This window comes from Ruditapes philippinarum, unplaced genomic scaffold, assembly GCF_026571515.1.
Source record: "Ruditapes philippinarum isolate M1 unplaced genomic scaffold, ASM2657151v2 ctg6195_1_1_1_1, whole genome shotgun sequence".
NCBI lineage: Eukaryota > Metazoa > Mollusca > Bivalvia > Venerida > Veneridae > Ruditapes > Ruditapes philippinarum.
The window spans coordinates 91,790-104,459 of record NW_026862015.1 but is presented as its reverse complement, the minus strand read 5'-3'; the positions used below and the strand labels follow the sequence as shown (position 1 = coordinate 104,459).

Below are 12,670 nucleotides of genomic sequence, written 5' to 3'. Positions count from 1 at the left end.
TATGCATTTTATTGTACATGTCAATAATTAATTCATTACACTTATCAGTTCGTTGTACAAATAAATTCAGTGTATATATAAATTCATTGCACATATTTTATTGTTAAGTAACTGTTTAACAGTTACCTTTTTGTTTAAATAAATAAGTTATAAAACATAAAACTTGACTAGTTTTTACTGAGTTTCACCTCACATACTAAACACTCCATATGTTAGGATATCATTCAACATTACAAACATGTTCAAACTTTTCAAAACATCTCAACCATTTTTATTTCAATGACTTTAATACAACAATAAATCTTTATATAACAGGACAAAATAAGACAAGAAATTAACAAGAAAGTAATATATCACAGATAAAAAATAAATGCTTAGTAGAACTTAGTGTCAATTTTTCTTATTCTTACATATATAACATTAAATAAGGACCTTTCCATATTGCACTATAGGTTTACTGTTGTTTTTTTTCAACCATTCATAAAGTTAGATAAGGGTATGTCCATATTGCACTCTAGGTTTATTCTCTCTTAAATCCTTATAACATTGTAAAAACTTGTCCACTACCAGAATATCTCAATTCTTTCCTGATTCATGAACAAGAAGTTACAGTAAGCCTTTACTGTATTTTAGCTTTGACTAAAAAGTCAAAGTGGCTCCAGTATTGTGTGTCAACTGTAATAAGTCCGAGAGACAACTATATATTTGCAATTGCCTTTACTTAGCCAAATTGTTAATGTTTGTGTTGACTTAAGTTGACCAAAATGAAAAACTGTATACCAAAGTTTCAACTGTATTTTGGCAAGTTGTATTTTGGTGCTGACTGTAACAAGCCAGAGTGACTGCTGTATTTTATTTGTGACTGTTGTAAGCCAAAGTGACTGCTAATTTTTGGTATGGAATGTAATACGCCAAAGTGACAGTTGTATTTTGGAATTGAGTGCAGTAAGTCAAATGGATTGCTGAATATTGGTGTTGACTGTATGAAGCCAATGTGACAGCTGTATTTAAGTGTTGGCTGTATTAAGCCAAAGTAACTGCTGTTTTTTTATGTTGGCTGTAATAAGCCAAAGTAACTGCTGTATTTTGGTGTTGGCTGTAAAAAGCCAAAGTGACTGCTGTATTTTGATATTGGCTGTAAAAAGCCAAAGTGACTGCTGTATTTTGGTGTTGGCTGTAATAAGCCAAAGTGACTGCTGTATTTTGGTGTTGGCTGTAATAAGCCAAAGTGACTGCTGTATTTTAGTGTTGACTGTTATAAGCCAAAGTGACTGCTGTATTTTGGTGTTGGCTGTAGCAAGTCAAAGTGACTGCTGTAGTTGGCTAAAATGACTGCTGTATTTTGGTGTCAAAGTGACTGGTGTATTTTGGTGCCAAAGTGACTGGTGTATTTTGGACTAGGCTGTAATTAGTCAAAGTGACTGCTGTATATGGAGTTGGCTGTAGCAACCAAAAGTGACTTCTGTATTATGATGTTGGCTGTAGCAAGTCAAAGTGACTGCTGTACTTTGGTGTTGGTTGTAGTAAGCTAAAGTGACAGCTGTAGTTGGCTAAAATGACTGCATTATCATGGTGTTGACTGTAGTAAGTCAAAGTGACTGCTGTATATGGAGTTGGCTGTAGCAACCAATGGTAGTTAGCCAAAATGACTGCTGTATTTTGGTGTTGGCTGTAGTAAGCTCAAGTTATTGCAGTACATGTATCTTATCAGTCTAAGAGCAATCACAGTAAGCTAGAAGTCAGATCACTAGTTCAATAGTCATTCCAATATGTAGCACATGTTTCAAAACAGACACAACATCTTAATGATATGTAATGAATCTCTCATGTTTCTATAGTGACAGCTTCTCTTTAATCTTTGATTTTTTGACCTTTTGATTTTTTGACCGTCTGATTTTTTTTTACGGTCACACAATTCCATCACACATCATCATTGTTTGTATGACATGATTTCGTTTTATCATCTGCACATTCTCATTCTGAAAATTAAAAGAGGAGAAGTTGCCATATCTTGTTTGTTCGATAAAAAAAAATCTTACATACATTATAACTTTATAACAGGAAGATGCAATTGCTTCAGAAACAAACTCTTACTTCTGGTAGGAATCAAACCCAGGTTCATCACCTTTCAAACAAATAAACTCAAAGCTCCAGATCACTGAGCTAAATATTAATTTCCTGATTCAGCAAAAGGTTTGGTGGTTTTTCTCATCTAATTGGTTAGAGGGCTAAGTCTCTTGATTTAGGAAAAGATTATCCCTAAAAATGCTAATTTGGGAAGTAATGAAGCTGGTGTTCAGATTTTTTGGAAAAACTGCATGGTTTGAAAGAAAATTTAGATTGGGAAGAGGTCTTTTATATGCCTCTTATATAGGGTGAAGAATCACAAATTTTGTTTTTTGGTTTGGTTTAACGTCATACTGACACAATATAGATCATATGGCGACTTTCCAGCTTTACTGGTGGAGGAAGACCTCAGGTGCCTTATGACCATTTTGTCAGGCACAAACAGGTATCTAAGTAGAACATTCTAGCTGAATAGCTTTCTCACATGAAGAATCCAAAGACACTGGAGCGACTTGAACCTACAGCAGTGAGAGCCAAGAGGTTTGAAGTCAACAACCTTAATCACACTCCAACAGACGCCTCAAACAGTGAATTGTAATTATAACACATCTATATATTTAAAAAAAAAACCTTAACAAAATTATTCTTCCATTTTTATGGCTTGGGGCTGCAATCTGCATGAATCAGTAATAATATATTTAACTGATAGGCTTATTTATATAAATAGCTAAATAATGACTTTCATAATACACACATATTATGTATAGTAATTTAATTACTAGTAAAAATGTTACTCATGTTTAAAATAAAGAAATATAGAAACTAAATTGTACCTTCCATACAATAACAAGTCCATCAACCCCACAAGACACAATACTTTCATCATCACAATCAAGCAGCACCTGTGTTAGAGGTTGATTTTTTACAGAACATGTTTTACATATGTTAATCAAGCAATACCTTTGTGAAAGATTGGTTATTTGCAGAACATGTTTTACATAGGTTAACCAAGCAATACCTTTGTGAAAGATTAGTTTATTTGCAGAACATGTTTTACATATGTTAACCAAGCAATACCTTTGTGAAAGATTGGTTTATTTGCAGAACATTTTTTACATATGTTAATCAAGCAATACCTTTGTGAAAGATTGGTTTATTTGCAGAACATGTTTTACATAGATCTATATTAATCAAGCATCACATGTGTTACAGATTGGTTTATTAAGTAGTAAAAAATAAGTAGTCAACTGCAAATTCTATAATTCCCTTTAAAATTGGTTTATTTGCAGAACATGATATTAATCTGGCAACACAACTGTAGAAGACTGTTTAATTTATAAAACAATTTTCACATATGTTAATCAAACAAAAAATCAAATTTTAATATGTATTACATTGCTTATTGTGCAATAAATTATTACTAGTATTTTCTTTGTTTTGTTTTTGTGTTTTTATGGCACACCAACAAAATTAATGTCAGATGGCACTGAAAAAGGAAAGATGATTTCCGCTAACCTCGGGTGATAAAACTTAAAGCAACAGCAGGGGTCAAACCCACCTCACCTGCTGGAGTTAAGAGATGCATAGACTCCAATTATTCAAAACCATTAAGTTGCCTCCTACAATCAGACAGGGTTAAACGGATGCCTCAACCATTCAAGGCAACCCATCAGCCACAAAGGTTTACTATCACCAAATAAAGAAAACATCTTAGAATAATAATAACAGCTTAAAGTTAACACATTCAAAATTGAATAATGTTAACTGCAAATACCATTTCATAAAATCTTTTAATTAAAATATTGCATAATAATAATAATAATAATAAAACAGCTTACATACCTGGACAGGTCCGGAATGAGCCAAACATTCTCCCACTAATGACATCTTACTTTCCACAGATAACCATTTCTCAAGCATTCTATATTTAATAACAACACACTTTCAAACACTAAACACATTATAAAGTTATACTCAAAATTAAATCCAAACTAAATAATGTACAACATGACATAGAATCTAAATATATTAAGATATCTTCTTTTACATAAGTCAAAGGTGTCTCTCCCCTTACATTAATTTTTCATAAAATCTTGAACACAAACATTGCAAAAATAAACCAAAGCAAAGTACATACTAGTACTTTTTCTCAGTTTTTAACTTGCAGGACTTCCATTAGTGGAAGTTTGGGAGTCATTTACACCTGATTTTGACTTGTGACTTCAAAATACATGTATACTGCTTTTCCTTCTTTGCCTATATAATGTGACTTCTTAATTGTCAGACATTTTGCAGTCTCTGACTACCAAAGTTTGGAACTTAATGAAAGCCCTCATTTGATGTACAACATATCAACCGAAATTGCTATTTTAAACATTGGTACTGGTAAGTTTTCCCATGTATCAAGAATGTAATGACTAACCTTGAGCTTGTATTCCCATGTTTATGAGATGCAGAGTTTCCCTGTATAGTGTCTTTAATTACATCTACAAAACTCCACAGTCTTATAGATCCATCCACTGCTGCTGTTGCCAAATACAACCTGTAATTAATGGTTTACCTGTATCAAAATTCATTGTTTGGCACTGCTTAACTAGCAAATTAAAATGTTTAAAAAAAACTCTTCCATTGTAACATTTGTATATGTATGAACAATTTGTTTATAAATCTTCAAAAGAGAATCACGCAGATAGTGTAAGACTTTCAAGTACTGTCCATGAACAGGCTCAATCAAACCGAGCCTGCAAATTTTTTTTTATTTTGTGTGTTTTGAGTGTACTTAAGAGATTTCTGTTTTTCTCTATTTTGGTGTCAATAAATACTTGATATTGTATTGAATAAAGTTTAACTAAAAAGTTTCTTGTTTCAGCATTGTCCAGTAAAGGTGACCAGCTACATGTAGTTTATGGAATGTCATTGTTCAATTCAAGTTGCCTATATGTGCCTGATAAAATGCACTAAAAGGCACCAGTAATCTTACTCCACCAGTATAGCAGGAAAGTCATTATATGCAATTTACAGAGCCAGTGTGACTTACAGGGACTCCACTAAAGTTTTTTGACATGACAGGACTGGGAATATTTTTACAAGATTTGTGTAACATTTTATTATGGTCTGGGTCAATAACTTGTGTGCAAAATTTCAGGTCATTCACTCACCTTGTTTTTCCAGAACAATCCTTTTTTGTACAAAATGACCTAAACAACACTTTTCTCTCAAATTCAGCTTAGAATTGCGAAAAAAAATCCATATTCATTGAATTCCTAGCAATTTCTTTAATATTATTTACTGATTATTTTCCTTTTTTACTGTTTCACTTGGTCTTTGTAAGGTTTTCAATTTTAATGTTTTTACGCCTTTGGACCTCAGTGGAGTTTCTTTAAAACCAAACAAAACTATCAAATGAGCATAAGGATTAACAAAACATATCATTTCATTGCAGGTATGTCTTGGTTTTATACTAGCTGTGAAAAAAATATCAATCAGAAATCTGGCCAGATTCCCAAACTTACCCTTCACATGTAAAGGTTATATCGTTAATTTTGGAATGGTGGGCATGCTCTTTTCTTAACACAGTTTGACCTGTCTCTATGTCATATATAGTGAATCCGGAACCAATGCTAGCTACAATATATCTCTGAAAATATAAATGTGATAATTCCATCAAAAAGAATTACATTTGTACACTATGTAAATATTTCTCATTTTAGTCATTTTTCTAATTAATTTGTATTTTTCTTTGTTTATTCTGATAAGCATGTTTTTTTAACAATTAGTAATACACGAAACTGACATCGCTTACTTCATAAATATCTAAGAATTTCTAAAATCCTCACTTACTTATTATGTGACCATTAACCCAACATGATAGACCTTTAGGGATTAAAGGGACTCCACTGAGGTTTTTTGACATGACGGGACTCGAAATAATTTTTTGAGATTATTACTCCAGTTGATGTAGATCTATACTAACAACGTATGTGCAAAATTTCAGATCATTATCTCCCTCCGTTTTTCCAGAATAATTATTATGATAGTGAAAAATGACCCAAAATTGAAAAGCGTTTAAACGCTTTTCACTCAAATCGGACTGAGAATAGCACAAACATATGATTTTCAATGTATTTTTTGTATATTTCTTGGTTATATTTTATTTATATTTCTGTTTTAAGTGCTCATGTTTATCTATGTGAAAAATTAAATTTTTATGTTTTTAGGCTTATAAACTTCAGTGGAGTTCCTTTAAAGACCCAAGTTAATGTTGGTATAACTTATGGTCCAACCCTTTTGTATGTACATGGTATTTATGATGTTAAATTTTGTAAATTTATCATGTACAAAAATAATATGGTAATTTTATCTAAGAACTAAGCAAATCTATTCCACAACATTAATGTAACAGTGAAATCTTCTTAACATCTTACTCCTTCGAAAATAGGGACTTCACCCTTATAAAGGTTGCACAATTACAAGTTTTGCAATTATCAAGAATATTGTTTTCAGGGCATTTTTTCTTCTTTCAGTTTCCTCAAGTTTAAAAATTTGAACTTGATGGTAACTCTCAATAACTTTCAGGACAATTCTAGAATGGCAGCTTACATTTTTTAAACATAGCATAGTATCTACGCTGTATGGGAAAGTCTTTTCAGCGCCCTGGTACTCTTCATTCTCCGAGTTAAAATACCGGTATGATAGTAAACTATCTGTTTTCCATAACTTAACAGTTCCATCTAGAGAGGCACTGGCAAATATGTCATCTGTAAGAAAGATAAAAGCAACAAATTTATAAGACAACAAGTTAATTCGGAGAAGTGTATGAGCCGCGTCACGACAAAACCAACATAGTGCGTTTGCGACCAGCATGGATCCAGACCAGCCTGCTCATCCGCACAGTCTGATCCGGAACCATGCTGTTCGCTATCAGTTTCTCTACTTGTAATAGAGTTGGTTAACGAACAGCATGGATCCTGATCAGCCTGCGCGCATGCGAAGGCTGGTCTGGATCCATGCTGGTCGCAAATGCACCATGTTGGTTTTGTCGTTACATGGCTCATATTAAGTCTATAACCCTAAGGCTGCTGATGGAAACAGATTTTACCCATGCAACCAGAAGTTCCAGTAGTGACAAAGATCAGTTAACAGACCTGTGTCATCTGATACTGGACTTTATTTTGGTGACTCAATCAGTACATGTATATTTTGAAATGGATTTAACTGAAGACAGTGTTGGGAGCAGTAGCTCTAGACGCTTGCATAAATCATAATAAAAAAATTGACAAATATAGTTTTTTTTTTGCTCATTCTTATATTTTTTTTAATTTATCATATAAAAATTTGTGGGAAGAGATGAATTAGACATTTTAAGTTCATTCCGCTGATTGAAAGGGCCAGATTTTAGCGTTTTATCATTCAAGCCCCTTGTCCCGTATATACCAGAATACGCTATTTAGTGTGGTGCTCTAATATTTTTTTAGTCTCACTCTTGAAATTTCCCTAAAAATGATGTGACATCTGACTGGTTCATTATGTTGAGGCAATTTACCTGCTATATTGATAAAACATCTGACTGGTCCTCTATGTTGAGGCAATTTACCTGCTATATTGATAAAACATCTGACTGGTTCTCTATGTTGAGGCAATTTACCTGCTATATGACTGGTTCTCTATGTTGAGGCAATTTACCTGCTATATGACTGGTTCTCTATGTTGAGGCAATTTACCTGCTATATTGATAAAACATCTGACTGGTTCTCTATGTTGAGGCAATTTACCTGCTATATTGATACAACATCTGACTGGTTCTCTATGTTGAGGCAATTTACCTGCTATATTGATACAACATCTGACTGGTTCTCTATGTTGAGGCAATTTACCTGCTATATTGATAAAACATCTGACTGGTTCTCTATGTTGAGGCAATTTACCTGCTATATTGATAAAACATCTGACTGGTTCTCTATGTTGAGGCAATTTTACCTACTATATTGATAAAAATCTGACTGGTTCTCTATGTTGAGGCAATTTTACCTGCTATATTGATAAAACATCTGACTGGTTCTCTATGTTGAGGCAATTTACCTGCTATATTTGATACAACATCTGACTGGTTCTCTATGTTGAGGCAATTTACCTGCTATATTTGATAAAACATCTGACTGGTTCTCTATTTTGAGGCAATTTACCTGCTATTTTGATACAACATCTGACTGGTTCTCTATGTTGAGGCAATTTACCTGCTATATTTATAAAACATCTGACTGGTTCTCTATGTTGAGGCAATTTACCTGCTATATTGATACAACATCTGACTGGTTCTCTATTTTGAGGCAATTTACCTGCTATAATTGATAAAACATCTGACTGGTTCTCTATGTTGAGGCAATTTACCTGCTATAGATTGATAAAACATTCTGACTGGTCCTCTATGTTGAGGCAATTTACCTGCTATATTGATAAAACATCTGACTGGTTCTCTATGTTGAGGCAATTTACCTGCTATATTGATAAAACATCTGACTGGTTTCTTCTATGTTGAGGCAATTTACCTGCTATATTGATACAACATCTGACTGGTTCTCTATTTTGAGGCAATTTACCTGCTATATTGATACAAACATCTGACTGGTTCTCTATGTTGAGGCAATTTACCTGCTATATTGATAAAACATCTGACTGGTCCTCTATGTTGAGGCAATTTACCTGCTATATTGATAAAACATCTGACTGGTTCTCTATGTTGAGGCAATTTACCTGCTATATTGATAAAACATCTGACTGGTTCTCTATGTGGCGTTTACTTATTTTGACAAGACACTTGAATTATTCTCTTTATGGAAATAACTTACCTGCCATGTTGATGAGACACCTCACTGGTTCTCTATGTGGGGGTAATTTCTTCACAAGGGAAATTTCTGCTTCTTCTCCCTGCACTTGCTTTATTGTATAAACAACTGAAATTGGTGATATTTTAAAAAAAATAGATAAGTAAATTTAAAAATACAATGTACAATGTCAATGACTACATAAGCTCCATCTTATAGTATTAAAATGAAGATTCTATGGTCAAGATTAAAGTTGTCACCATGACAACCTGGGCAAGAAAAAAATGCTTGATGGCTTATTCAACTTCAAGTTAGGAATAATTTTAAACTTCTACATCTTTTGAAAGCTATGGTAACCTTTTTATGAAATAACTTTTGTATTAGTACAACAGCCATGCAACAACTGTTAATGTTGCCATATGAATACACAAGTAAACAATGATTGCACCAGTAACCGTTATACCTACATGTACCAACTGAAAATATTCTTCAAATTAGAAAAAAGACAACAACAAAATAACCCTTGCAGGTTCAAAACCAAAACAGTACAGACAACTTATTATTCAAAGTAAGTGAATTAAACCACTTGGTTAAAGAAGCCTAGACACACAAATAAAATATACCTACCTAGATATTTATCCATAGACGCAACAATTCTATCATTTCTTATCGCGATCATCTTAATTATATCACCTAAAAATACAACAAACTGGGGCAAATGTATTTCTTCATCACTGACAATGGTATTTATAATTAAATATCTCTACTTAACTAGCAATGGTATCCTGAGTAGCTGTTTATAATTCTGAATTAAGAAAAAAATACTGAAAAATTGGTACAGTATAATGTTTTTGTGTTCACATGTCTCAGTCTTTGCTACATCAGAGGGTGTGCATACAAATTTTGTACATGAAATTCGCTTTTAAATATTACAATTCAATACACATATCTAAATAGCTTTCTTAAACCTATTTCTTTACATGTACATGTAAATTAACTATACTAATCTGAAAATTAATGACGTTTATTTACTCCTAAAATTTCTAAATAATCAATAATTTTGGAAATCACACATACTTTCAGTTTCGTCGCACTTGTAAGAAGCCAGAAGGTCACCTTTCCTAGACCATAGACATAAAATTTCACCACCGGAACAAAAACACCCATCTCCTCCAAATGACAGTAAACACTGAAATATTTTCCAATTATATTTTATTTTGTTCACAAATTAGATTTTTTTTTTATAAATAAGAAAGATTCCAAAAGCCATAGACTGCTGACAGCAACTGGTTATACATGTACCAATATAACCAGTCCAAACCCAAATCTGCCAGCACATTTGTTGCCTTAGTAACGCCCTAACAGTCATTGTGATTATATTCTTGATCATTTAACTCAAACAGTGAAAAAATGCACTGAAATGCACTCACAATTGATATCTACGTTTTTTAACAAAGTTTAACAATTTCAACAAAGTTCAACATTTTGACCTTGATAATCAAGGTCATTTCAATATAATTTATTTCTTTGTTTTATTGGGTTTTACGTCACACTGACACAGTATAGGTCATTTGGCCATGTTCCAGCTTTACTGGTGGAAGAAGACCTCAGGTGCCCATCCATGCATTATTTCAGGCACGAACGGGCACTGAGTAGAACCACCGACGTTCCGTTAGCTAGCTGGACAGCTTCCTCACATGAAAGAATCCAAAGTCCCTGTTGGGATTCGAACCCACAGCGGTGAGGGGTAAGTGATTCATTTCAATATAAAGGTAATTTAAAGTTCAAAGTAAAACTTATTTGGTATTTATATTTATATTATGGTATTTATAAACTGATGAAGCTTATTAAAGCGAAACATGTTTTGATAAAATTTGTTGGTTTGTGATCTTTTTATCCTATTATTTAAGATGTCAATTTTGTCAAAAGTGTTCTCTTAACTGGCTTAGTGTATGGTTAACCTTTATAATATACCAACCTTGACTGAAGATTCATGTTGAGTCAACACATTCAAACAATCACCTGTATCAATATTCCAAATCTGTAAAATCCAATAATGGCACTGTTACAAACATGTAACAATCATGCAATAGTATTACAAATATTGGGATATGTATGTGATTACATAAAAGTTTAATGCACTCAATGGATACTTGTTCAAAGTTTGAAGAATGAAATTTATTCAAAATTTAATTTCAGTTTAGTAACAAAGAAAATTGCAGATCTTAAAAGTCAATGCCAAATACTGCTAATCATTTTTTACATAAAGTGAGAACCCATCCTGTAAGTTATTCATCTTATACGTAAGTATTAATAGTGATTTGTCCTTGCATTTAATGTTTTAATGTATTTTTTGTCCAATAAGACTGATGTATTTCAAATGCATTGTATCAAATTTACTTCAAAACAGTGAAAATCTTTATAATAATCTTTTTTACATTACCCGAATTTGTTTATCAGAAGACCCTGTTACTATCTGTTGTTGATTATCTCCCCTTTTACACAGATTAAGCATGCATGTAATAGGCCTTGTATGCCCACTCAATGTTACCAGCTTATACCCGAACTGTATATCCCAAACAACGGCTAAATTGTCGTCAGCAGCAGAAACACATCTACATTAGAATTGAAAACATAAATCTTCACCATATTACATACATATATTCTGAATATTAAATGGTGGCTTTTGGTGCATTTTCGGTGCACATTTTAAAAAACATGTGTTTAAGAACATGAAGTCAGGGCTTCAAGTTCTAGTTGATAAAATCAAGGTTTCTGATGCATTTCCAGAATATATCATTATCTAACATTTATGTGGGTGAATTGCCTCTAGGCATACAGTGTTTTCATTGATAGTTTTATAGCAAAAAGCTCAGCAAAGGTCCAGACTTAAATTAATGTCTAAATTATTTTAAGCCAGTTTTTGCTGATATTTTTCTCTTTATGTCCCTTTTTGATAGAAAAAAAAAATCAAAAGGCCAGGACATCTAGGGCAGCCATGCCTAATTGTGCTACATTGTATGTTACTTACAAAAATGTCAGAAAGCATCATTATTCTCACCTTTTCGAGTCTATCCTAAGAAGTAGTCGTACAATATCATTGTGCTGCTCAAGAAACAAAAGTTCTGTGAATGGATTATAAGGTTGATATTCAGCTATCTCATCAACAACTTCAGATTTCTAAAAATAAAAATATATTGTCAATTGATTTATATAAAAGTCGATACTCTGCAAACATATTTAACAGGGGTGACTTATGGTCAATATTCACATCAAAAGTTGTATTTCTATCACACAAATTTTTATAGCAAATAATATTTTCTGATATGCTTTTTCAGAATATTTCAGTGTCCTTCATTAGAATGTCTCTTATATCACATCATCCACAATATCATTTATGAAAGCAGCGACATGAAGATTTGAACTCTTTGGTATGGTCCCCATACATGGTTAAAGGAGTTCAATTAAGGTAAAAAAGCCTAAAAGCATAAAATTTAAAATTCTTGCAGATATCATGTCAAGCATTATGATATCAAAGTCATCTAAGCTTAAATTATTACATGGTGTTAATGAAGCTGAGATTATTATATTTGAGCCGTGTCACGACAAAACCAACATAATGGGTTTGCGACCAGCATGGATCCAGACCAGCCTGCGCATCCACGCAGTCTGATCAGGATCCATGCTGTTCGTTTACAAACCCTATAACAAGTAGAGAAACTGATAGCGAACAGCATGGATCCTGATCAGACTGCGCGGATGCGCAGGCTGCTCTGGATCCA

General features: G+C 32.9%; 1 protein-coding gene across 3 annotated transcripts in view; it reads right to left on the bottom strand.

Moving 5' to 3' along the window:
* Positions 1–155: 155 nt before the first annotated feature.
* Positions 156–12,670, bottom strand: part of LOC132717673 (WD repeat-containing protein 41-like) — a 35,968-nt gene continuing 23,453 nt past the window's right edge. For 2 of the 3 annotated variants that reach the window (XM_060701205.1, XM_060701206.1), the window contains exons 3-14: positions 11,950–12,068; positions 11,332–11,503; positions 10,867–10,929; positions 9,966–10,077; positions 9,516–9,581; positions 8,913–9,017; positions 6,667–6,824; positions 5,580–5,704; positions 4,490–4,609; positions 3,910–3,988; positions 2,901–2,969; positions 156–1,979 (exon numbers count right to left, since the gene is read on the bottom strand). In XM_060701205.1, coding sequence (XP_060557188.1) covers positions 1,908–1,979; positions 2,901–2,969; positions 3,910–3,988; positions 4,490–4,609; positions 5,580–5,704; positions 6,667–6,824; positions 8,913–9,017; positions 9,516–9,581; positions 9,966–10,077; positions 10,867–10,929; positions 11,332–11,503; positions 11,950–12,068 — 1,260 coding nt within the window. In that variant the 3' untranslated portion in view covers positions 156–1,907. The remainder of the gene's footprint in view (positions 1,980–2,900; positions 2,970–3,909; positions 3,989–4,489; positions 4,610–5,579; positions 5,705–6,666; positions 6,825–8,912; positions 9,018–9,515; positions 9,582–9,965; positions 10,078–10,866; positions 10,930–11,331; positions 11,504–11,949; positions 12,069–12,670) is intronic. The other variant, XR_009623978.1, reaches the window with a different exon arrangement.